Consider the following 26,886-nt stretch of genomic DNA (forward strand, 5'->3'; position numbering starts at 1 on the left):
CTGGTTTGGATAATAAGAGCCATGAATGGCTATTGTGCAGCCTGTCTGTGATTTGTGTGATATTCACCTGCCACCTGGACAAACAGCTTCTGACACCTTTGATACTTAATTGATTTGTCATGGGTTTAGCCAACAATCTGTGTCTCAGAGCAGGTGAATGTTGCTACCAACCAATGCTCCGTTCCAGCGCCGTATCAATGCAGAAATCAGGTCTATATAATATTTTGATGATAATATTAACATTAGTAGTTAGGGTTGCCAGATAGTTTCATTAAAAATACGGAATCCCCCTCCCAAAAAAATCGGGAAAAATTCTGTTGAGCAAAAAAAAAAAAAAAAAGGGAGGGGATGGGGGTGAGGAGCTAGGGCCTAAATGCAGTCGCAGCCCCTATAATTTGCGGGCCACTGAATTTTTTTACCGGACTGAAGGCACAAATACCAAGCTGACCAGATCAATACCAGACACCTGGCAACCCTATTAGTACTTGGCTTGGTAATTCTATAGAACCAGTCAGGAATATAAATAAACTTTACAAACAAGAATAAATTAAGCCCCATACTATATAGGTATATATAGTAGTGCACTGGGTTATTTATGATGGGTATTTTGCTGTGTGTTAAGATACCTAATTGGCCACACAAGGGCTACGTCTAGACTGGCCCCTATTCCGAAATAGCCATGCTAATTTCAGACTTTGGAATAGGGAACTCCACGGGGGATTTAAATATCCCCCGCGGGATTTAAATAAACATGTCCGCCGCTTTTTTTCCGGCTTGGGGAAAAGCCGGAAAAACGCGTCTAGACTGGCGCGATACTCCGGAATAAAGCCCTTTTCCGGAGGATCTCTTATTCCTACCTGAAGGAAAGACATATCGTGGGTGTAAATAGGTTTACAGCATGTTACTATTGAAAATTTGCACACAAGAAGCGGTGTCAATGATATCAAGATAACAGGAAGAAGGCCTCCAGCATTAGGTGGATCCTTTATAGAAGATTCATAGAAGAGCATGGACAAGAATCGTGCAAAACAGGATGGTGTGGAAAAATTGCAATCTGCTTTGGTGGCCAGACTATTTGCATGGATTAAATCACGGCTCTCCCAAGTATTTAGTTGGAGGTGGAGGGCAATGGGACATGGTATTTGAACAATTTAATCCCGTATAGGACGAGCGGCATTGCAGCAAGATCTTTAGTTGCATGCAAAGGTGTGTGCCTGCATTGGTGATATTTAGTCATTCACTGGGGCATTTTCACAGGTCGCTAGTCGAATAGGAGGCTGTTTGCACAAGGACGCATGAGGAAGTCACTCGCCAGCTCTGGCTGGATACGCTCCTCCTAGCCTGTAGAGGGCAACCCGAGAGTGACACCACAGGTTGCCTCGCGGGAGGAAGCTAGAGCGCCTCACTGAGCCTCTCCCTCTTCCACGCATGTGCAGCCCCGCCTGAGGCGGCGCGCATTACCGAGTGCGCACGCGCCTGGCCCATTCTACTCGCGCAAAGGCCAGTCACGGCACGGGCTTCTGGGTCGCTTGGCGCGGCTATCTGCGCATGTGCAGAGTGCGCGGCCGTTGGGCCAGTCGCGTGGGGGGGGGCGGCCATGAATGGGTTCCGAGTCCGGGCGGCCACCTCGGGTGCCCGGAGCGGCAGCAGCGAGGGCCTGGAGAAGATCGACATGTCGCTGGGTGAGTGGGGGCCGGGTGGCGGCGGCCCCTCCCGGCGACGCCGCCCGTGGGCCGAGCTACGGGGTGGGTGGGTGGGGGCGAGTGGGGAGTCGTTGGGACCGAACCACCTGTGGGTCTCGCGCGAGGGGAGTGGGCGCGACCACTTCTGGAGACCGCGGGGGGAGGCTGGGCCTAGGGTTCAGTGTAGGGGTGCGGGGGGCCGCATGGCAGGGGGCGGCTCCTGAGAGCACTTCCGGGGACACGTCCCCTGCCCGAGGGGCGGCGGGGGGGCCGGTGTCTCAGGGCCTGGCACGTGCAGCCCACCTAGCCTCAGGCTGGGGAGATGCAGGCCCCACTGCCGCAGGGGGGAGGCGGGCGGGCTGAGCTCCACCGTGCTGAGAGGGGGGAGTCTGCTCGAGGCCTGCCCTGCAAAGGGAGGGAAGTCTGGCCCGGCCTGCCCGGCAAAGGAGACTACTCAGGGAGGGGACGAGGCCTGGCGCAGTGACTCACGCTTCTGTTCCCGTTTTTTGTTACTGTGGGAAGGCCAGGCATTGTTCTCCTAAGTAGAAAAGTATCAGAGGGGTAGCCGTGTTAGTCTGAATCCGCAAAAGCGACGAGGAGTCCTGTGGCACCTTATAGACTGACTGAAGTGTAGGAGCAGAAGCTTTCGTGGGCAAAGACCCACTTCATCAGATGCATGTAGTGGAAATTTCCAGAGGCAGGAATAAATATGCAGGCCAGGATCAGGCTGGAGATGAGGAGGTGGATCCAATCCAGGAGGATGAGGCCCACTTCTAGCAGCTGATCTGGAGGTGTGAATTCCAAGAGAGCAGAAGCTGCTTTTGTAGTTAGCGAGCCATTCCCAGTCTTTGTTTAATCCAGAGTTGATTGTGTCAAACTTAAAGATGAACTGTAGCTCAGCAGTTTCTCTTTGAAGTCCTTGCCCACAGACAACCTGCCTACCTGAAGCATATTCTCACCAGCAACTACACAATGCACCATAATAACCCGAACTCAGGAACCAATCCTTGCAACAAACCTCGGTGCCAACTCTGCCCACACATATACACCAGCAACACCATCACAGGACCTAACCAGATCAGCCATACTGTCACTGGTACATTCTCCTGCACATCTACCAACGTAATATATGCCATCATGTGCCAACAATGCCCCACTGCTATATACATCGGCCAAACTGGACAGTCCCTAGGTAAAAGAATCAATGGACACAAATCTGATATTAGGAATGGCAACATACAAAAACCTGTAGGGGAACACTTCAGTCTTCGTGGACACACAATTGCAGATCTAAAAGTAGCCATCCTGCAGCAAAAAAACTTCAGGACCAGTCTTCAAAGAGAAACTGCTGAGCTTCTAGATCAGCTGCTAGAAGTGGGCCTCATCCTCCTTGATTGGATCCACCTCGTCATCTCCAGCCTGATCCTGGCCTGCATATTGATTCCTGCCTCTGGAAAGTTCCACTACATGCATCTGACGAAGTGGGTCTTTGCCCACGAAAGCTTATGCTCCTACACTTCAGTTAGGCGACGAGGAGTCCTGTGGCACCTTATAGACTAAGTAGAAAAGCTGCTGCTTGGATCTCTCACTTTAGCAATCGCACCCTTGCCTGTTTTTCCTGCTTGACCCATTGGCAAGACCTTAGAAACGCAGGTGTATTCACCATGGAAATGGCCAGGCTTTAGCAGAGAGCTTTTTTTTCACCTTATGGAAATTATAGGATTAAGTGGGGGTTGACCAAAACAGCTGCATTTAAACACTGCCTAAAACAAATCTCTCTTTAATTCCATTTTACCTTGAATTTGAGAGGTCTTAATCCCATTCATTATCTTACCATCAAGTTTCCCAAAAGTGTGGGGAGAACAAGACCTGAATCTTAATGTAAAAGAGTTGTGGTTTTTTTAAGAGGGAATAACAACTTTGTTGCCTTTATGCATATGAAGATGCAAAAAAGAGAACAAGCTGTTGTATTTTTCTTTGCGGATCAACTCAAAATATGAGGGTGCCTACAATTTGCCCATTTATATTGTATGACAAGTGGTCTTTGGCAAGTGGCTAAACACAGTCCTACATTTGATCAAAACTTGTGACATACTGTTTCAGAGCTCCCTTAAAGATAGGAATGTGGGAGGACAGAGTTGATTTTTGTTTGTGTATTATGATTAGGCCCCTACTAGGGATGTAAGTGGGTAGTCAATTAGTCAAGGGGAAGGAGTGGGTGCTGGGAGGAGTCAGCTTAAAAGCTAGTTTTCCCCAGCACTGTCTCTGTAGTGCCACCTTCCCCCATACTGGCTCTATCGGGCAGGGGAGAGGTTCAGGGAGGCTGTTCTGGCAGTAGCCTCTGTCTGCAGGGGTCCCAGCACTATCTCTGTGGTGTGGGGATGGGGGACAGGAAGCAAAGCTGTAGTGGTCCCAGGACTGTTCAGTCTTGGCTTGTGCTGGCCCCAGGAGCTAACCCCATTGTGGCTTTGCACTTTAAATGTGGTAGGTAAGTTTACACTACTTAACTTTTAGCAACACAACTATATCGACAGTCGTATCGCTAAAAGTTGGGCAGTGTAGCTGCTGTTTGTGTTGGCTCTTTTGCCAGCTAAATACTTCTGTCCTGAAAAAGTGGCATTAGTTTTATTAGCAGGAGAGCACTTATGGGCAAAACGTGTCTGGGGGGGATGTCATTTAACATCTCTCAAAGACAAAAGTTTTGTCATTCAGTTGCTAGTGTAGACATAGCCTTATAGATTGTTGTAATTAGACCCAAAACCCATGTGTCTGTTAGGGCAGGTCTAGCCTGGGAGCTAGTCTACACTAGAACCACTACATGGTTGGGCTCTGCCTCCATGAGAGGTGAGAGCATTTCCACCCAACATACTGCTATCAACACCAACACTTAAGTTGTTGTAATTTACATGGTTGTGTGTGTGTGTGTGTGTGTGTGCGCGCGCGCGGTGTGGCTTTTTCACACTCCTAAGTAGTGCTGGTTACATCGGCATAAGCAGTAGTGTTGACAAGTCCTTAAAATGATGTATTGGTGCAGTATAGTTGTAGTGCTTAAGTGAAGGCACTATGGTGACAGGAGAGTGCTTTTCTGTCATTGTAGTTAGTTCCATCTCCCAGGGAGATAGATTGTGTTGATAGGAGGAACATCAACATAGTGCTGCTATTCAGAGGAGTTAAGGTTCGTAAGGATGTTAGATATTGGATAATCAAATAGTCATTTAACGGCATAAAATCTTAGATACACAACTATTCTATAGTCCCTGGGGGCTGCTGCCTCTATTAGAGGCAGCAGCTTGGGGGGAGAGGAGATTGCTGTGAAATAGCCTCTGTCTGTGGCAGGCCTGAGGTTGCCATGGACAGAAGCTACTCTAAGGCCTCTGTCTATGGGGGTCTGAGCTCCCTGTGGATATGGGCTGCTCTGTGCTGAAGAAGCCCCTGTCGTAGGGATGTTAAATTGCATTTAATCTGGTAATCGAGCAGTTGATAGGGATGTAATAGTGTAGTCGATGAACCAAGGAAAAGCGTATAGGTTAATGCTGTAGATTACATGCTTTTTCCTTTCCCCAACCAGTAATATTTTTAGCAGTCTGGCCAGCAGCCTGGCTTAGTTCTGGCTCACTTTGGGTCTGGGACCTACCCCCCTACTGTGGCTCTGCATTTAAAGTATATTAGGAGCCAGGTGGGCAGGCAGCCTGGCTCAGTTCTAGTTCACGCCGAGTCTGGGAGCTCAGAACTCCTTCCCCAGACAATGGCTACTGCCACCCCGCATTGCTGCTGCTTTATCAGAGGCAGCCCACGGGGCGACAAGCAGCCTATCCACAAGAGGAGCTGGTTTTTAAAGTGGCTTCCTTCGTGGAATAGCTCCTGCCTGGCATCCTGTGCTGCTGCCGGCCCCGCCCTCAGGGACTATAGTATAGTCGACTAACCAATAAGAATTCATGAGGTTACTTGACTATTTAATTAACCGATATTTAACATCCATAGTGATCGTTGGAATTTCTATCAACTACTTGATTAGTCGATAATCAGGAAAGCTGCAGAGCCACATTGGGGTTAGCTTCCAGCCCCGTGAGCGAACCCTACTGTAGCCCTTCCTTTTAAGGGTATTAAGAGCCTAGCATCTATTAATACATTTAAAAAGCAGAGGTGCAGAGTCTGGGACTAGGCATGAGCTGGAACAGCTGATTCCCAGCTTGTACCTGTTCTCTTCTCCCCCCTCACCCTTCCCCCACTAGCCTCTGCCTTCCCTGCAGAGATGGTGCTGGGGGGAACTTGCTTTTAAGCTGCTTTCGCCTGCATCGGTTCCTGCTCCCTTCCCCCTTGCTGTCTCTTTCTGATAGGCAGCAAAGGTGTGGAGGAAGTGACTAATCAAGTCACTACTTGACTACCTAATAATCATATACTTATCGGGTAGTTGACTAGTTGCTTACATCCCTACCCTATCCATGGGGAGCTCAGACCTCCACATACAGGGACTGCTGCCGCAGAGCAGCCTCTGTCCACAGGGAGCTCGGACCCCTCTCAGAAAAGTGCTGCTGCTGCTCCGTGCTGCTGCTTCTGTATCCGTGGCAGCAGTGTGAGGTAGCAGGAGGCTTCCCAGGAGTGAGGCAGTGGCTGCTGGCTCTGCCCCTGGGGACGATCAAATAGTCATGTAACTGATGATATTTTGTGCCATTATATGACTTTTCAATTACATGCTATCTAATATCTCTAGTTAATATCATTGCCATAATGTTTTGATGCTCAATGGGAGGTTCCATGCTTATGGTGTTATGTACAGATAACAGGTGCAGGATGGGAAGGGTGCAAAAAGACTGTTTGCTGTTGCTGTCAAGCAGGCGGAACATGCACCCAGAATCTTCCACTGCACATTTTTGGTTCCTGCATGCACTGGAAGCATAACCCAAACTGCAAAGGGGCACAGGAACTGTGGGATAATTATTCACAGTGAATTGTTCTCAAAGTGGATGGTAGCCACCATACTGGGGACATGCTACTTTGAACTGTGTCTAATTCTGGCACACAGTGGGGACATGCACCTTTGCCTTTACAGAATCTGGTGTTAAAAATCGACCTTAATAAAGTCAACCTTATCTTGTAGCATAGACATAGCCTTAGAAAACCTATTACGTTAGGTTTGGTGAAAGGGGTGGTGAATTGCAAGTAACATCCCCACCAATAAATTTGAAGGGGCAAATACCATCTTTACTCTCCCACTGAGAACTATTTCTAAAAGACTGATTCTGGGAATTTGCCTGAGTGAGAGCTGTAAGGCTTAAAACAAAGCAACTAAGATTTTATTGTTACTTTAAAGTATAGATGTCTAAAGTGTATAATAAAACCTTTACTTTTGCAGATGATATAATTAAATTGAATAAGAAAGAAGAGAGAAAGCAGTACTCCCCCCAAATGAAGAGAAGGTTTCAACAGACTGGAACTTGGCAATTCAAGATGTGGGGGACCAGATGGGGAATCCAACAGCAGACAGGTATTGCTTTATAAAAATACAACATAATTCTCATAATTCTTGTGAGGTGAAATGGCAACTATTAAATAAAATCAGATAGCAGCTCTTTTTGTACTTTTATGAAAAAATTGTCTTAATAGTTTTCTCAATGTCTCTTCCAAATGCTGTCGTGTGTAGAGTTTAAGATCCAAAAGTTTTGTCTCCCAGGCTTCCTTTTGGGCTCAGTGTTTGGATTTCCATGGACAACAGACGCTATGGATGTTTCATGCTCGTTCCATGACTCAGGGAGTCTCGCTCTTCGTTCAGCTTCCTCCTGGAAGTTGTTTTGATAGAGGTAGTCCACAATAGACTATCTCATTCTCTTCTGGGGACTGGGAGAGAAGGATATCACAATGGTCAGGGTTTGTAGGTCGGAAAACCTGGAGTCCTTGCCAATCCCTAAAACTTTCTGTAAACCAGAGCCAAACTGTTACACACATTCATTAAGTTTGTGTATCTCAGGCCCTTCACAAAGGCAACTGATAACTATACATTTTTTTCATTTCAATACTCGGTTCAAGTCTGTGAAACTGCCTCTGTGCAGTAAGCCTCTAGTGCAGGGATGGCCAACCCGTGGCTTGCGAGCTGTGTGCGGCTCGCAAAGGAAAAAATTGTGGCTCCTGACAGAACCAGGACGAACCCGGAACCGCTCAGGTCAGCCGGTCTCACGGCCAGGCCGCTCTGAGCCACATGCGTGCTTACGGCCTGTGCCATTCTGCTCATGGGCATCAGCGCACTACCTCAATTCTGCACGTGCAGGCCAGGTAGCATTCAGCATCCCAGCCTGCACATACTAGCAGCGGCTGTGCTCCGGGACCTGGGCATAAGATTGGGGGAGGGGGATTGGGTTACAGTGGGGAAGGGAGGTGTCTGGCTCTAGAGAAGGGGAGGGAAGTTTGATTTGGATGGAGAGGTGTGCGCATGGCGTCCTGGCGAGCACATGTGCAAAGCTGGCCACTCAGACGACGTGCCCCAGTGCCTGGGGAGATGTGCGTGGTGGTAGCAACAGCGGCTTTGGCTCCGGGACCTAGGCATAAGGTTGTGGGGGAGGGGGATTGGGTTAGAGCAGGGGGAGGGGAGAGGACGGGATGGGGATTGGGTTTGTGGGGAGGAGGGGATAGAGTAGGAATCCTGGTACTGCGTGCCAGCTCCAACTTCTCAGGAAGCATGCGGCTGTTGTGGGGAGCAGAGGAAGAGCATGCGCTTCCTGAGAAGTTGGAGCTGGCATGCAGTCCTGGGACACACACACTCACTCTCACACACACTCACACCCAAAGCAGGCTGCTGGGGGAGGGGCCAAGCAACAGACCTGGTGTTTCAGGAAGCGTGCCAGCTGTTTATGGGAGGGAAAGGGAGGAGAGAGGAGGGGAAGATCCTCTCATGTGCTTTGAGACCCATAATCCCCAGGAACTGGCCAAGCTGTCAGTGTCCCTTCCCCCTGACCAGACCCACCCCTCCTCGCACCAGCACCCTGCCCCAGCACCCACCAGCGCCTTGCTCCAGCACTCTGTTCCCTGCCTCCACCAGCACAGTTGGGGCCACATTAATGAGGCTTGGGGTTTTTTGGAGGGGTTGTTTTTTGCATCTCACTTGTGTGGTCCCAACGGACTTTTCTGTGGCTCAGTGACCCCTGACTCAAAGCAGGTTCCCTGCCCCTCTTATAAATATAGTGCTGAAACACATTGTGTTTGACATACTTTTTTAAAAATGAAGCCTGGCCAACAAGCCCACAATTGGGGCCAAGCCCCCATCTGGTGGCAGCATCGTAACACTCCTGCATTCCCCCATGCTCCAAACCTGAGCGTGTCATACACTGGAACCCCCTGTCCTGAGCCTCTCATATCCCCCAAACTCCTGCACCCCCACATCCCCAGTCTTTGCCACAACACGCCTGCACCATCCACACTCTGCAGATCTGTGTCCTGAGCCCATCATATTCCCAGCCTCCCTGCCCTTAGCCCCTCATGCACCCCAGCCCAAACTCTTGCAGCCTCGCAGCCACAAGCCTGCAGCTTGCTCAGCACCCCAACCCTCCACCTCCTGACCTCAATACTGTCCGGCCTGGAGCCCCCTCCCTGGCACGGCGTACCGACACCTATTTTCCCCCGGTGCAGCTCTTTTTCTTTTTCTTTTTCTTTTTCTTTTTCTTTTTCTTTTTCTTTTTCTTTTTCTTTTTCTTTTTCTTTTTCTCCGCACCAATTTTCTGCCCTGGTAGGTGGCTCTTCACACTCTGTCCACTGCTGTTTTGGCTCTTCGACTTAACGGGTTGGCCACCCCTGCTCTAGTGAAATCTAAGTTCTTTACTCTCCAGGATGCGCAAAAAGATGGAGCTAGAGTGCTTGAGTGAGCAGCTGCTTCAGCTACCTCCTTTGCGAATGAAGATCTTGCTATGTCTCACTTCGCAGGTCCACAGTGTTATAGTGTACTGGTGGTGCAGGGGAAGAGATCTGTATATAGGTAGTGAAAAGGCAGTAAGAGATTTATAGTTAAACATCAGTCAATGTTGCTATCTAATTCTATTAAAGATTTCACTGGTAATGATGAATGTTTCCAGTAGACTATGTTCAGATGCTCTTGAGGCACTAGATCCTTGGTGGGCAACCACACAAGTGGCTGACACACTGATGGTTTGGAAGGTAACTATTTGTACTCTCAGCACTGTGGATGACAGTAGCTATACAAAGTTAAACTGTCTAATTCTGATGAAATAATAAGCTCATGATTAATGATGCACTAAAGTGATGAGGCATTTAAAAATTCCATTTACTCATTTCATAGCAAGTAATTTAATGTAAGCTTGCAGCTGTCTCTTAGCAATACAGTGGAATTTTAGTAAGAAACAAAAGGAGACTGTTGCTAATACAAAAAATAGAAACAAGAAGTGTTGTTAAAGTTTATATATATATCAGAGTGTTTGCTTTGTTACTCAGGTATATTTAGAGTGTGAGTAATGAGTTGTGTGTTAGTTCCAAAACAGAGGCTTTGTATGAAAATCAAACCTAACTCATAACAATGATGATTAATTTAAAATAAATTTGCAAATGAACCTCTGCTGTGTTTGCAGCCCAAACATTAGAATATTTTGCTAGTACATGAAGGGGTAGGTTACTTTGACTGGAAATGATATCTTTATGGCCAAGCCTCCTTTCACTGTCCAAGCTGTGGCAAATGCAAAAGCTTAACAGCAAAAAATGAAAATTAGAACTGAAAATATTACATGTATCTTAAGTGACATTTAGTAATACAAATACTGGACTGAAATAAAATTTTCTCCTCAGTCTTAGTGAACGCAAGCCAAAGAGGGCAGTTCCCATTACTAGATCTAGCTTAAAAGGAGCAAATGTTACAAAACTTTTTCAGATTTGAAATCTCAAAAAAAAAAAAAAATATTCAGCTCTAATCATTCTTGTCTGCACAGCTAGACAGGATCACCTGCCTCTAGTGGAAAATGAGCGATATTCAATTCACATGAATATCTTTTTTTCAGACTGAACAGTTCTCTTCCAAAGCATGTCAATGCCTGTGTATTTATTGACTCATTGTTTAGACGTTCCTTGTACCGTTGCCATTCGTTGCTCTTTGTTGTGGGGGTTAAATATTGCATCTCTGCCTTGACACAGCAATAATTGTTTTAAATTCATCTTTATTGAACCCGTTATTGAACTAGCAGCCCCGCTGTTTCATTCTGAGGTCTGAATGCACCCTCCCGGGATGTCAGACCTTGAGCCTATCTCTCCAGAGGTGGAATTGTGTAGTTCTCCCCCTGTTAAATCAGGCTCTGGATTCTAGCCTTTTGGATATCAACAAAGACTACCTCAATGAGTCCAAATTTGGGAGTGTGTGACAGCAGCTGATCAAAGTGTGTCTCAATTTCTTGAAAACAGTGCATTTATTCTTTCATACAGAGGTACAAAGTGCACAGGGCTGCAATACAAAACAAGAATCCTATACACATTTCCTTAAACTTCATCTCGCAAGCATGTTTGGCTTATTCCTGATTTGACTAGGGAGAAATATGCTTCCTGTTTACATTATACTCCCTCTGTCTCTGAGTCTTCCTAAACTGTTGACTTTTTCACTGACATGCCAGGTTGTGTCTCTGGCCACTTGCTGAACTGTCTTGTCTATTGCTATCTTTCAGCTTTATAAGTATGACCCTACCAATAGGGTTGCTAGATGATTTAACAAAAAATACCAAACACCTCCCTCCCAAAAGGGAAAAAAATCTGTTGGGGGTGGGGGGAGACCAAAGTTAAGACCAAAAAAAGAGGGGGGGGAGAGACCAAAGATGTTAAGCAAAAGTTGCACCACTCCCTCAAGTTTGGGGCCACACACTAATCCCCAATGCACTCACCCCTCCCCTAGAACCAGGCCCTCCTAGCGCCCCCCCATCCCAGTGCACTCACCTCTACCCCTGAGCCAGGCATCCCCAGAGCTGGGAGCGCCCCCCCAATCAAATGCGCCCACTCCCCCCCACCCCAGAGCCAGGCACTGGAGGAAAGGGACCACTGGGTAAGTTAATTTTACTTTTAGAGTTGCTGCTCCTGCTGGCTGCCTCAGCTCACACTGTGTAGAGGGAGGCATTACATGGCCAGCTCCCAGGTCTCTGCTGGTCACGTGGGCCAGAGCAGCATGCACTCCGCTCCCACCCCAGCCCAGCGCCCCCCCTAGTGTGACGCCCAACAACTGCCCCCTTCTGTCCTTCTTCACTACGGCTGTTCTGTGCTCCTCTCACCCCTGCCCCCGCCAGACGTGTCAGGGGAAAATTGTCCCTGCCAGGCTTCTGTCCTAGGGAAACAGGAAATACCGCACATTTCACATGTCCAATATTTCCTGGGTTTTTTTGTGTGGTGGGTGTTTTTTTTTTTTAAACGTGATGGATCCCGCAAATACCAGACTGTCCGGGTGAAAGAATACCAGAGGAAAGAATACCGGACACCTGACAACCCTACCTACCAAATTCATGGTCAGGAAAAATGTGTCTAACATCCCTAGCTTACATTGACAGCTAGCTGATCAGTTACAATGAGTATCATGTGTCCATGGTTATAGGCTGTGGTTAATGTTTTCTCTAATCTTTTCCATCCATGTGCAGAATAAACGGTGTGACTGAGGCATGTGCACCACCAGTAGAAACAAAAAACCTAGCTTTGGGTGCTCTGCTAATCAGCTGGGCAGCATTTGAATCTTTCCTGAGTAGTCACAAGTGCACAGCTTACAGGGAATACTGACTGCAGTGTGTCCTTGGGAAACAGTTCAGTAGTACTGCTTTTTTTCCCCAATAGGTTTCGGTAAGAACCGTTTGGGACGCAGAAGGAGAGTAACAGGGAGGAAACGGCCATATGGAGTTATAACTGGCTTGGCAGCCAGGAAAGTACTAGGTTCACGTGGAGGGATAAGTCCTCTGAACAGACAACCACTTAGTGAGAAGGTAGGAATACAGTTTTTCTGTCTTGTATAACTATCTGTGCTTGGCAATGGGAGAGTAATTCCACAAGTAAGAATTGAGTAATTGAGAGACAAGCAGACTATAAAAGATGCAGTATGGTTAGTTTTTAAAATGTGATAGTTAAACTATAAATACATTGATATAAGTACCTGGTGAAACCTGTCTATTAAATGAGGGATTGCAAATCTTGTCGCCATAACTTGTCCAAGATCAGTTACTTGAAAAATTTACTAGTTCTGAATGCATTTTTACTGTTATATTACTAGCTCATAACGTTATATTAAAATAGCCTAACTCTAAATCCTAGCTTACTTCCCCCCATTCCGTTCCAGATTTGACTTGGGTTTAGAGCTTATAATCACAAAAACTTAAAGCCAGAATGTAGTGATTTGTACCATATGAAGGTATTTTGGAATATCATATCTGAAATTATTTGAATTCTAGCACAGTTACAGGTGGGCAAGTAAGAAGAGTAATCAGAATGGGACTGTTAATCTCTGCTTTCTTGTGATGTGCAGAAATTAAGAATAGAAACATTCTGCCATATGAAACCTGAGATTCTCTCTACAGTGACATACAGAATTTGTACCTAGTCCTGGAACTCCATCAAGCAGCAGACTCTCTAAATCTATTAACTCAAGTAATGAGTAACAGAAATTGTCAGGCACAGGTCCAGGACGAAATATACCAAATCTTAGACAAATGTAGTAGATTTTTTTAAAACTTAACAAAGTTCTAAATTTGAGTTGACTTAGGCCAGGCTGTGTGCTCGTCTTGTGGCAAGTACGCTAGAATATGGAATTCATCAAAATCATGCAAGTGATTCCTGACATCACAGCGGACTGTGGTGTTCTTACAGGATTCAGGCAGGAGGGGGAACAAGCCCTTTCTAAGGGGAAAGAAGTGTTTTACACATACGGAGAATCAACAGTTAAGAAAATATGGTTGAATTGGGGTGACCTCTTCAGCCAAAGTTTGCCGAAACCAGGGTGACTAAGGATCCTAGAACTTCCTGTAGTGTATATCTTCAGATGTATACAAGTTATGCTTAAGTATTTTCTCTGAATTACAACTTGTAACAGGTCTTGGACATTGGTCATTGTCTAAATTTGGGCAGTTTTTTGAGGTCTGAGGGGGGGAGGCTTGGAGGAAGGGAATACATAATCTTAGAACAGAGGTAAAACTGTTCATGGCATAAGTGTCAATCCATTAGCATCAGTGAAGTAATCCATGAGATGGTTAGGCTAATATTATTACATTTGAACGAGTTATGAAAGGGCATAATCTAAATAACTATTACTTGGATATTTAGTAATTTTCTTTATTTATAATGAACACACAGCGAAACTACCCAGTTTTGAAAAGGAAAACAACCCTTCAAAGGCAGTTTGAATTGCAGAGAAAACAAATGCCAGCTCTCAGGAGGCCTGTCCCATTAAACAGGAGGTGAGATTTATAACGATGTGGTTTTGAGATGCTTTTTCCAGCTAACCCCTTTGATAACGATGAAGAATTCTGTGTCTGGCAGTGCTGGCATGGGATCAAGAGACTTAAGAGTGGCAGCATAGGAGGATACAGTTAATCTTGTACAGTTAGTAGCCCTCATGCAATACCATGATTTGTGTGCTCTGATGATGGGATTATACCTGGTTCTCTATCTTCATTTATCAGAAATATGTAGCATGCGTGTTCCAGCTCTAGAAAAATGGCTAATGCATGGAGTTAAGCTCTAACCATAAGACCCTTTTATGGGAACTACTGCCATGTTCAGTTTCATGAAAACTGTAGTGTGCTTTGTTTGCTCTGAAATTATTCCAATGGTTTTTGTTAAACCGCAGATAAGAGGTGGCTTATGCTTCTATTTTAAAAATAGTTTATCATACAAGACAATATTGTGCACACTAAATATTAAACATTGCCCCATAGCTATTGGTGAGATTCTCATTAATTGTCTGGCTCACTTAAGAACAACCAGAGTGGGTTAGAATAATGGTCTGTCTAGTCCAGTGGCTGATGCCAGATGCTTGGGGGGGGATGAATAGAACATGATGGTTTTTGAACGATTATCCCTTTTTGTCCAGTCCCAGCTCCTGGGAATCAGACGTTTGCCCTTTTGTATCCTAAGTTTGTGTAAAACTGCAAACTTTCCATTGAGAGTAGGACATTCTAATGTAGTCAGCTACAGTGACTATTGTGTAGTCTCACTCTGTTGTGAGTCAAATGATGTGGGGGTTTGTCCATTCAACTTTTGTATGTGGACAAGGGTCCTCTGGTTCTGGCCAAAATAAAACATTCACTTCTTCTATCCTGTTCAAGTGGAAAAGCTAAATATGTGGACTGTGCAATCTAGGGATGTAAGCTAATAGTCGACTACTCGCACCCTCTCCCCCACTGCCTCTGTATCAGAGGCAGCAGGAGGGGGGGAGCGGGAGCTGGTGCTGAGGGAGAGCCATCTCCCTACCCCCGTACACTTCTGCCTCGTATCGGCCAGCAGCGCCAGGCGAGGGAAGAAAGGGGAGGCTGCCACAATATAGCCCCTGCCCGTGGTGGGCCCAGGCTGCTCTGCATCCTGCAGCACAGCCCCTGGCCCCGAACAGAGGCTGCTTTGTCTGGAGCAGCCCCTGTTCGCCAACAGCAGCTAGGGCTGGCTGCAAACAGGGGCTGCTGCCAGAGTAGTCTCTGTTTGTGGGGGTCCCAGCTTATTGCTAGGACCCCCCATGGACAGGGGTTGCTGGACCCAACGTGAGCTGGGGCTTAGCAATCCTGGCTCAATCTTGGCTTGTGCCAGGCCCAGGATCTTGCCTGCCTGACTCTTAACTACATTTTAACTGCAGAGCCACAGTGGGCGATGACTCCTGGAGGTTTCCTTCCTTATCGGGTAGTCAATGGAAACTCTGACTACACGATTGGCTGATTACTCGCTTTCTAACATCCCTAGTGCAATCATGAGCTGCATAAGACTAAATTTTTGTTTTAGGGGTAGAATATTTCTTGGATAACTTTCTATTTCTATCCAAATATTGGTGGTAGCACTCTCTCCATTAGATGACTAGGCTGATTCCAACTAAGAAAATCAACCTAACCTTTGTTAATCACTTGTTTGTTGTTTGTTTGGTTGGTTTTGCCCCTCCTCCCCCCATTCTCCATCCGTATGGCCTCTTTTGTTCAGGAGTGCATAACTTAGATGTTCTTAGAAGTCTCCAAATTTCCATCATTTTAAAAAAAAACTGCTACAGTCTTCCTAAATGGTTTTGACAATTAGACCATAATAACTTAAGCCAGGGGTTCTCAAACTTTGTGATACCACGACCCCCTAAAATGCTAAATGAATTTGTGACACCCCACTGCCCTGGGTCACTTCCTCTCCCCTTCTCACCAGACTCCTTGCCCTCCTGGGGTTCCTTCAAGGCATTTGCGGTCCTCAACACCCTTCTCCCCCCCCCGCACGCTTCTTCCCCCGTCTTTCTCTTCTGTGCCTCTTTTTTTCTGCTCTGCATCCCTTTGGTGCCTTCTCTTTCTCCTCTCCTCCCCTCCGTCCTTCTCTCCTCTCCTGTGTCTTCTCTGCCTCCTCCTCTGACCCCCACATACCCTTATTTACCTCTGGGTCCTCTGCCCTGATCCAGTCCCCATCCCGCTGCATGAGGGACCCCGCCCTCTCCAGGCTGGAAGTGTTCGGTCACCCGGCAACCGTGCCCTGGCCAGCTCCTCACCTCTCCGCTCCTGCGCCAGTGCCGGCTTCACTCTCCCTGCTGCCTTGCCTCCTGCTGCAGTTGAGTTGCGCTCCTGGAGTCCCGCAGCCCCAGCCACGCTGCACGGCTTGCCGACGGCTGCCTTCCGCCGCTCTTCGCGGCCCGGGAGAGAGGGGTTGCAAGTGAATCCAGCTGCGACCTTCCCCCCCCAAGTTAATCAGTTTGAGAAATGCTGACTTAAGCAATTTTATTATCATTCAACGCTCACTTAAATACGTATTTTCTTTATTGAGGGCACAGCTGAATTAAAATATTGACTTGTATTGGTACACTAATCTTTCGAGATACCATTTCAAAAGGATTCACAGCTGAGGCACAAGACTGAGAGCTAGGAATTCTTGATTTGATACTGGCTCGGACAGTTGTGTGGATTTTGTGAAGCTGCACTGAATCTCCATTTCCCCTACCTAATTAGCAGTTTGTGGCCGCATTAATATTTGCAGAGTACTGTATATAGTGCATTGCTTGTGTGGGCAACAGCACAAGCAAGGTAGTTAAGCAAGTGTAAATACACAAACTGGAAGTTTGCTAGGCTCTTGAGTGAGTCAGTAAATCAATAAATGTCATACGTACTTCAGGTTATCAGTTGATATCAACCTGCCTTACTTTTAGGGTTTAAATCTAAGTGGGCTGTTCAAGGAGAAACAGCAAATAATACAATGACACACATAAGAATCCTGGAAGAGACAAAGGAAAAGCTGTTTGTTGGGTAATACCCCCTCTGTCTGGCTCTAGGCCAGGCTAGAATTTTGTACGGCTGAGCATAGGATCAAAGGAAATCCCAAACAGTGAGAGTAGACAGTCAGCTCCTAGCTTTGGTCACAACCTCTCCCATGTGGATCAGAGTGGGACCCATGGTTGGTCCCCATCCACATGGGAGAAGTAACTCATCCTGGCTTTGTCGTGAGCAAAGCAGGGAGATAGTAAGCTCATATTGCATTTGCCAACCATCCTTGCTACCATGTTGTCATGGATTCACAGGTGCCATGCTCTCAGCTCCCTATGGTCCCTGTGGGGAACCTTCTTCATTGTGACAGCCCTTCTTGGGAGTTACATTCTGAGGGATTAAGCCCAAGGCACCACCAACTTCTAGAACCAATCTTTCTGTGAGCCTCCCTTCAGAGTTCACTCATTTTGGACCTCCTGGAGGGCCTCCACACCAAGAGTGGGGCAATATAACCCTGGAAGAAGCGGGGGGAAACCTGTTGTCAGCAGAGAAGACCCAACACCTATTATTGACAAACACAGAAACAGAGGGTGTATGTGGCTTTGAGCAGAGCAGATGGCTTCTTCCAAATCAACTCCGATGTGGAGATAAGCTGGACCACTTTGGGCTAAGAATAGCAAGGTTAAGCTTAGGTAAGAAGGCATGCACCTAGCACTTTCATTTTGAGCCCATTTTCCTAAATACCTTTTGAGGAATTAATTAACAATGGTTTGTTTTGAAGACACTGTTTTTGTGCCCATGCATAATATGCTGTCACAGGTTTCTGAAGAGAGAAACTCTCACAGGTATCAAACCTGAGTTACCTCTGTCATTGACATGGTTGGGCACTGGGGGGGATAGGAGGAGGGCTGTAGTCCAGAGATGCAGACTGAGTGGTTCCACCTAAAACGAGGTGCAGGAAGTCAGTCCTGTCACCTATAGGATGCACCTGAGAGACTAAAAAGTGGTCTAAGGCACTGTTTCTCCTGTAGCCATTACAACTCCATGTGTCTTATTAAATTTGCATTGATCTTTTTAACCTGCTCTATCCCCATTTAAATACTTAGTTTGGGACAAACTAAGTTAAAAGGCTCAGACTCTAAATGAAGCTACTGTGTGACACTTCTTTTTAGTGATGCATTGTAGAGTATGCACCTTGATGCCATTGTCCTGTCTTGTTCTATTTTTCTCTAAAAAGAATTTTTTTTGATAATGATACTGATTTTATATTGCAAAATGTTACAGGAGTAATATACCATCCGCTTTTGCCAGAATTGGAAATAAACTAAGCCAGCAGAAAGACATGCGTCAAGCAACATTCCTCTTCAGGAGGGGTCTGAAGGTACAATAAACATTTTTTTAATTAAAAAAAAAAATACTGTGCACTCGAGTAAAAATTGAATGTCATTTTCTTCCTCAGCCCCTCATTTGGTGGATCAGACTAGTTAGATCAACTCTCAAACTCACTTGATGTGTTTTCTTTCATTTCTGAGAAAACAGCACTTCAGGTGACCTTGCAGCATACCTTTCCAGGAAAAACTTGGTCCTATCTTGAGTTAAAGATTACTTTTAGAGCAATATGTGAATCTGTTCACCAAAAACTGCTGAATCATTTTGAGATGTATGGAATTGGTGTGCGTATTCCATGATAGTGGCAAGCTTGTGTAGCTCCTATGGGCTTTTAAAGCTGGGGGGGGGCTACTCCAAGAATTTGGAAAGTGGTCAAGAGCTGCACTCTTCCATGATATTAATGGTGGGAGGTGCAGGGTCTGGGATGGAGGTTGGGTGAAGGAGGCGGTTGTGACCTGGGGCACTAGACTGGGATGGAAGGGATTGGATTGTGACCTAGGGCAGGGATTTGGGTTGTGAGCTAGGGCAGGAAAGGGTCTGTGATTTGGGGTGCCAGATCTGGGTATGTGCAATAGGGGGCAGGAGCGGGGGGGCAGAGAGTTCGGGAAGGGAGGGACTAGGGTGCTAGAGGTAGGCTCTGCCAGGAGACCTACCAGCCAGCAGTGGTTCCTGAATCAGCCTTTCTGCCTGCTCCGCCCCTGCACACGCTGTAGCCATGTGCTCTACAGCCCCTTGTGCTTATAACCGCATCACAGTTTGTGACGCTCTATTCTCTACTCCAGCCCTATGTGTGAGTAAACTTCCATCCTGCCTGGATCTTAGACTGGATGGAGTATCCCTCATCCCTATCTGTTGTCTTGGGTTACATTTTATGGTCAATTTTTTCATTTTAATCTCTCTATAAAAATAGCTATATTCTAAGGGAACATGAGAGTGACTGGGGCCTAAGATATGACCCTCTGCAGTTGAACAGCACTGAAATTGTGTATCTGTTTTTGGTGTACATACTATGATGGATTCATAAATTGTTGTTCATGTTTTAACCTAATATTGCAAGATCAGAAAGTGAAACAGTTTTCAAATCCTGCACCTATCTTTCTGTGTTTTCAGGTGCAGGCACAAGTGCAGCCGGTAGAAGAACTTCTAGATAATCAGGCAACAAAGAGGTCTCGCCAGTAAGTGCCATATTTCAGCTCAAGAGCTGCAGTTAAGGCCTTATACATCTTAACCACTTTGGTTTAGTCCTTCTATAGCCAGAGGACTGTACCTTGTTCCTGTTGTGGCAACTGGAACCTTCTCTTGATGACTTCTGAGATGAGTACTGATGTGAATTTGGTTGATGTACTATGTGCAGGAAACTGTGTTTATCCCTTCCCCCCTCCCACCTGCCTCCTTACTTCCTACAGCTGCTCTTAGTTGAACTGGAGGGATCACTTGCACAATATGGCTATGTCTACGCTACAGCTCTATTTCGGGATACCGGAGTATCCCAAAATAGCTATCCCGCGTCTTCACAGCAAGCCCATTATTTCGAAATATAATGGGCTCGCTATTCCAACATCCCTGTAAACCTCATTCCACAAGGAGTAAGGGACGTTTTGGGATAGCGGGTTATTTTGAAATTTGGCCCAGTCCCAGATGCCATGCCTCTGCTTTTTAAATGTATTAAGAGCCACCAAGCTCTTAATACGTTTAAAAAGCAGAAGAACTGCGGGGGGAGGGGGGGAGGACGACCCAGGTGTGAGCCGGGAATCAGCTGTCGTGGCTTGTGCCTGGTTCCCCTCTCCTCCCCCGCTACACTTTGGCCTTTTAAATGTATTAAGAACCTGGTGGCTGTGGCAGCTACTATGCCTAATTTATAAACCCAGTGCCTACAAAACAGTTTTAAAATCAGTAAGAGAGGCCACTTGCCAGGCTTATGTGTGAAAAGGGAGTTAAAATTGGCATCCTGTCAAGAAAGAGGGAATCTTCACTTCCCAAGCTCTTTGTGGATATGCAAAAGGGTTGGCAAGCAATAGTAGGAAGACTAGACAGCTCGTATGGGAGTATCATATGTCACAGAATTTCAGACTCGCTATTAAATTTGATGGATCATATTGGCTGTCAGAAGATAGGATACTGAACTAGATGAACCTTTGGCCTGACCCAACATGGTCGTTAACTATGTTCTTATCTCAGGGGTGGGCAATCATTTTGATGGGGGAGGTGAGGGGCACTCGGAGAATTTGGTAAGTGGTCAAGGGCTGCACTCTTCCATGATCTTAATGTAGGAGGTGTGGAGTCTGTAAGGAGGGTTGGTTGCAGAAGGGAGCTTGAGATAAGACTGGGGTGTAGGAGAGGGTATAAGGTCTTGGAGGGAGTTTAGGTGAAGGAAGGGGTTGTGACCTGGGGCAGAGAATTGGGGTCCTGGGTGCAGGGTGTGGGAGGAGGTATGGCTACGGGAGGGGGTGCAGGGTCTGGGAAGGGGGTGTTACCTGAAGCAGGGCTGCAGGAGTTTTGGGTTATCACCTGGGGCAGGGGATTGGGATGCACCATCTGGGAAGAGAGTACGTGTGTAGGAGCAGAGGTGCAGAGGATTAGGGTTGTGACCTGGGGCAGAGGTGCAGAAGAAGCAGAGGTTTTGGGGAGTGAGGGGGTGCTTACCTAAGTGGCTCCTGGACAGCAGCCCAGCAGGACCCTCAGGCAGGCTCCCTACCTGTTGTGTCCCTGGATAACACTCAAATTGCGGGGGCTATGTGTTCGCTATGTGCTATGCGCTGGGCGGGGCCCTCCATGTACTGCCTATATGGCAAGCACAGCCATATAAGCACAGTCAGGCAGCTCTGGTTGGTTTCTGGCCAATGGGAGCTGCGAGATTGTGCTAGGGATGGGGGCATCATGCGACATCCCCTCTCCCACCCTGGGGTGCAGTGTGCATAGATGCACGTGGCCTCTGCAGCCAGCTGCTTGAGCAGTGTGTGTGGACATGGCAGGCAGGAAGCCTGCTGAGGCTCCCACTGGGCCACAGAATGACAGAGCTGGATTCGGCCCACCCAGATTGCCTTACCTACACCGAATGTTTTCAGAAACTCCCACTACTGCTCTAGCAATTATTGAAATGCTAGGGTAGATTACATAATGGCAGTCTGCAAGAACTCCTCTGAATAGTGAAACAACATCATGGCTTCAAATGCCTGTGCTCAGTTTATATAGATGCAAATATCCGCAGCTCATTTTTGTATGTATGGATACGGATACATATTTTGTATAGGGATGTGAACGACTAGTTGCTTCTCCCCCTGTCTCCCTTGTTGCCTCCATCGGAAGGGGGGGGGAGAGAAGGGAGGCAGAGGAAGGGGTGCTTCAAAGTAGCAGTAGGCCAGATCCTGGGCTCCATGTGGTGCTGCCACTTAGAATCCCCACATTCATCCCGGGGCCAGCTGGGGACTGCTTGAGTCGCCTGCTGGCGCCATGCTCCCCACAGCACTCAGCTTTGAAGTATAGCAACAGCCTTGGGGCTGTTAAACTTTAAAGGCAGAGGCGCCCTTATCAGTTAATTGAGTAGTCGATGCATCAAGTATTTGATTAGCCAATTAATCTAAATCCCTAATTTTGTATCCATGCAAATCCTCTGTTTGCTAATGGTCCATATAGATATGTAGCTTGTCTGTTTGTGTGTAGTCTTTGTATAGCACCCTGTATTCTGAAAACTCTCTTTTTAGAGTTCTGACAAATTTTAAAAATAGTGGCTAGTCAGGAACATGCATTTCATGTAAAGCCCAAATGGTATGCTGGGATTTCAGCGATTCCTGTGCTTTCAAACTAGATGGCGAACTTCCACTACAAACGGAGGAATTCTGACTGTATCTATTGACAACCCTGGAGCAACTCCATCCCCAATGTGAGTAGAACATTCCAATCTTCTTCCTTCATAATTCCAGTTATTGTTTCTGGGACCATTGAAGAAAGTTCTCCATACTTAGAGCTCCCCATGACTTGAACGGGAACTCTGTGGAGGCTTTGCAAGATCAGGCCCATTCTTTTTCTCTATCTGTGTTCCGATAATGTGTAATTGTTGGGATGTACCTGAAATTGCCAAATGAAGAGATTGATGTGGGCTTGGATTGAAAAGTTTGTGTGGCAGTTTAGAATTCCTAGGTGGATAAATTTTCACCTGCTACCTCTATCCTATCAGAACTACGCTGAGTTCCCCTCACCAAGTCTGAATGACTGCCAATTCTACTGCTCTCTTTTTCAGTCCATTTAATCGGTGGATAGATACTTGTTTTTAGTGAAGTCATGAATGGTTATACCCTGTGTCTACTTACTATCAAACACTCCCAACCACCCAGTCAGTATTTCAACCATATTCTAATAATTCTTCCTTTTATTGAGAAATTAGCAGTTCACTTGGAAGTATAGACACTTGTTTTTTTCATAGTTCAGCTTTGTAACACTTGATTATTGTTACATAAATCTTTATTCAATCTGCCATTAAAAAAAGTCATCTTTCAGTTCTCAGAAGCCACGATTAACTCCTATTCCTATGCCACCATTTCTAATGAAGAGGGACCAACCAGAAGAGAAGAAAATTCCCAAAGGAGTTACATTGCAGTTTGATATCAACAGTGTTGGAAAACAGGTAAAAGCTGTTTCCTAACACTTACTTGGGGTTATTCAACATATAAATAAAAGGGGTGTATGGTATTCCTTGTTAATAGCGTTATCTAGGGCTAAACAAGGGGACTTGCAGTTAGGCTTATTGATTCTGCTTCCTGTTTTGGCATTAGCTCGCTGTACAACTCTGGACACGTACCTAACCTCCCTGTTCATGCTTTTTCCTACCCGTTAAAAAAATCTGTTCTGCCTGTCTACCTCACATAGGATTTAAAAACATAATAGTTGTGTAGCGCAGTGGTCTTATGTGCAGCGTCATAGTACCGTGACGCCTAAGTCTACAGAGTGGAACAGATCAAAATCTGACATTTGGGGAAAACAAAATTGTGCAATTTCATGGTTTCAGAATGTGGGCTTTTTGTGTCTAACAAAGTTGCCAGACGGAATTACATCACTCTACAGTTATGCAACAGCTGCGTCTTAAGGAAAGAGGAAAACAAATACGGAGGAGACTGAATGACATTCAGAATACCAGAAAATACATAAGTAAAAGTTCAGACTAGTGTTAGCTCATCAGTGTTTCAGGCAGTGAAACTAAAATCATGCTGTGAAAATACCCTGTAAAAATGTCATTGTGTTATGTGACATTCAGTGGTTCCAGGTTAAATCTTGCTTTACAAATAAAGCTGTTTTTTTCAAATGGACTCCCTGTTACCTAGAATAAGATGGTCATGCTGAGTTCCTTCCTTTTGGGAATCCTCATACATACTGAATATTGCAAGTGTTCTTGTGCACCAGCTCCAGTAAGTGAATTGTTAGCTAGAATAGAATCCAGTTTTCCCCCTCAACTGTGTGGGCTCTAAAACAACATGGCTGTATCTATATTGGCACCCTTTTCTGGAAAAGGGATGCTAATGAGACCAGTCGGAGTTGCAAATGCCCCGGGGATTTAAATTTTCCCCGCGGCATTTGCATGAACATGGCTGCCGCTTTTTTCCCAGGTCGGGGCTTTGCCGGAAAAAAGCACCAGTCTAGACAGGGATCTTGAGGAAAATAAACCATTTTCTGGAAGATCCCTTATTCCTACTTAAAATCAGGAATAAGGGATCTTCCGGAAAAGGGTTTATTTTCTGCAAGATCCCTGTCTAGACTGGCGCTTTTTCCCAGCAAAGCCCTGAGCCGGAAAAAAGCAGCAGCCATGTTCATGCAAATGCCGCGGGGAAAATTTAAATCCCCGGGGCATTTGCAACTCCGACTGGTCTCATTGGCACCCTTTTCTGGAAAAGGGATGCTAATGTAGACACAGCCCATGAGTATAAAATAGTAAAAACTTGTATTAATCATTCAAGTTGGCAGATGTAATTTAATAAATATGGAGAACAGATCTGAGGAGTAAAAGTTCCATTTTTCAGCATTTTTTACCTTAATTTTTTGCATTTCCTAACTGGTCTTGCAGCTTAACACTAAATTAATGTTCTTGCATCTTATATGGTGGTGGTTCTACTTGTTTTTAAATATTTCAAAAAGAAGGAAAACAAACCTAACTTCTCTTCAATGTTTGTTTACATGCAACTCAGATGCCTGTTTCAGTAGAGGAAAAACAACTGAGTAGAACTAGACAGATATTCTCATTGTCTTAACTTTGTTGTTGTAACAGATCAGTCTAATATTTTTCAAGCTTTATACTGAAATTATTTTGTTTTGCAGACTGGAATTACTTTGAATGAGCGCTTTGGGATCCTCAAGGAACAAAGAACAGCCCTGTCTCAGAACAAAGGAAGCCGTTTTGTAACAGTGGGTTAGAGGCTTTCGAAAGGACATATACATAAAGACTCCACTGATCTGAGAAACTGGGATGAAAGTGCACAGAAGAGTATCGCATATGTCACTGATGTTCTCCAGACTTTTTGTTAAGATGCAGACACAATTAAATATCCTATTGATTTTACTTTTATTAGTAAAAAGACATGATGACCCAGGCAAAAATGGGAAAAACTGATCTGCTTGGTAAGTGGTGTCATGTCGTGATCTAAACAAATTTCTGTAACCCCAGCTGGTGATTAAGGCAGGGGATTTATTTTAGTTTCCCTCACTGCCAAAGTACAGATGGAAGGCAAAAATTAACTATTTTTGTGGCATTCAGCATCTGCTCCTCAATCCCTGCTATAGTGAGGCTCGTGTCTACGTTTCCATTACAAATCTTTCTTTTTGGAGGGCCGGAGACTGTCAGAAAACTTCCCTGCAGATGGCAGTTTGGCATAAAGCCTGAGTTTGAGAGTTTATTTTTGTTCAAGACATAACTGCCTCTTTCTCTTTCATAGGGGTTTGGTTGGAATTCTTTATGCTTTTGACAAGTTATTTTTTCTTCCTTAGAGACTAAATTTTTGGCATCCTCATTTGAAAAAGTAAAACTATTGTCAGAAAGATGAGATACTTAATAAGTATGAAGAGTATTCTACCCATCCTTAAAATTGGTCCGTCCAAGGCAGGGTTTAGGTATATTGGTTGGGCAGTATTAGAGAAGCTTGTACTGCAGATGTTTATATTGTATCTGCTTTCTCAGTAAATGCAACTTTCAGTCTCCTACATTTTGTTTAAACTCTGCCCTTCTGTTCCCTTTTTAGGCTTTTCACACATTTAATGCAATATGTTTGTGTTTGGTGTCCCTTTTTATAAAGCTAAATTCTGACTTTCATACAAGAAAATGCAACATGCCAGGTTTCCTAACCGTCCCAGAATCTAGACTTTTAACGTCATAAACCTTGCCCCTAAAGGCTTTCCTTGGTCTTTTAAGAAGCAGCCACAAGTAGACTATCAAAAGGCACCTGTTTGTGTAGAATACCAAAGAGAAATCAAGGGTGAGCCTGACCTGAAGTAATGTCAAGTATGTTGACATTATTGAAGCTGGGGAAAGAGTTATTCGGAGAAGAGGCCCGCATTTTGCAGACACTTAAGTATATAGTCTACTTCATGTACATGAGTAATCCTGCTGACTTCAATGAGACTGCTAGCGTAGGTAAAAGCTATGCATGTGCATAATTGTCTGTAGGATGATCACCAAATTGGAGCATCCTCGTTGTGCATTCACACCCTTAATGGAAACAGATCACCTGTTCAAAATTGTTTAGGTAAAATTACTTTTAATCAATAAGCTAGTGAATTTTCAATTTTCATAGCAGTGGGACTTAGATATACAGATGAAAGGAGTTGTTGACTTACTGCAACCACAAATACTGATGGGGCAAAGTAGTTTTTATATTCTCTTGCTTGGAAGGCTATGGATTCAATTTTTTAAAAACTGGTTTCTTTGCACTTTTTCTGAAATTCTGAGCGAACAAGTTGTTTACCCAAGAGTTTAATGTTGAGAGCATGTGACAGTGGAAGGGCTTTCTTTTATATAGCAGTTAAGTCAAAATGCATCCTTGACACTGTTCAGTACTTAACCCTTTATTTTTAACTTTGAAAACGTACCTAGAAAAATTAAATTAAACTTCATGAGTTTTAAGGGTTTTTTTAATGACCAGTAGAAATATTGTTGAAAAAAGTCCCTCTGTTAGAATTTAGGTAGAAAATGTGGTAGTCATCCTGTTCTAGTGCATATGTTTCCTATGTACCAGGATGCAACATAGATGCAAAACATTGATGCAATGCATCATGAAAAGCTAGTTTGTATTTAATGAGAAGATGGCTTTACACTGTACCTTTTGATATTTTTTTGGAGACGTTACAACATTTGGATCTATTCTGAAGCTTGTTGGTTTTTTAAAAATAAAATGTTACAGGTTTCACATTTTGTGCCTGTTTATAAATCTTTGGCCAGTATATTGATGAATTATGCAGATTTTGAATAT

General features: G+C 45.2%; 1 protein-coding gene across 1 annotated transcript; it reads left to right on the forward strand.

Annotated features, from left to right (window-relative positions):
• Positions 1-1,480: 1,480 nt before the first annotated feature.
• Positions 1,481-26,823, forward strand: FYTTD1 (forty-two-three domain containing 1). The gene is made up of 9 exons (XM_075938187.2): positions 1,481-1,682; positions 7,036-7,167; positions 12,471-12,616; positions 13,977-14,080; positions 18,335-18,431; positions 19,550-19,614; positions 22,245-22,319; positions 22,934-23,060; positions 24,743-26,823. Exons 1-9 carry the CDS (start codon positions 1,598-1,600, stop codon positions 24,836-24,838), a joined length of 927 nt encoding a protein of 308 aa, XP_075794302.2. The 5' UTR covers positions 1,481-1,597; the 3' UTR covers positions 24,839-26,823.
• Positions 26,824-26,886: the final 63 nt, after the last annotated feature.

Source organism: Pelodiscus sinensis, chromosome 10 (genome assembly GCF_052426305.1).
Source record: "Pelodiscus sinensis isolate ZL-2025 chromosome 10, ASM5242630v1, whole genome shotgun sequence".
Classification (NCBI taxonomy): Eukaryota; Metazoa; Chordata; order Testudines; family Trionychidae; genus Pelodiscus; species Pelodiscus sinensis.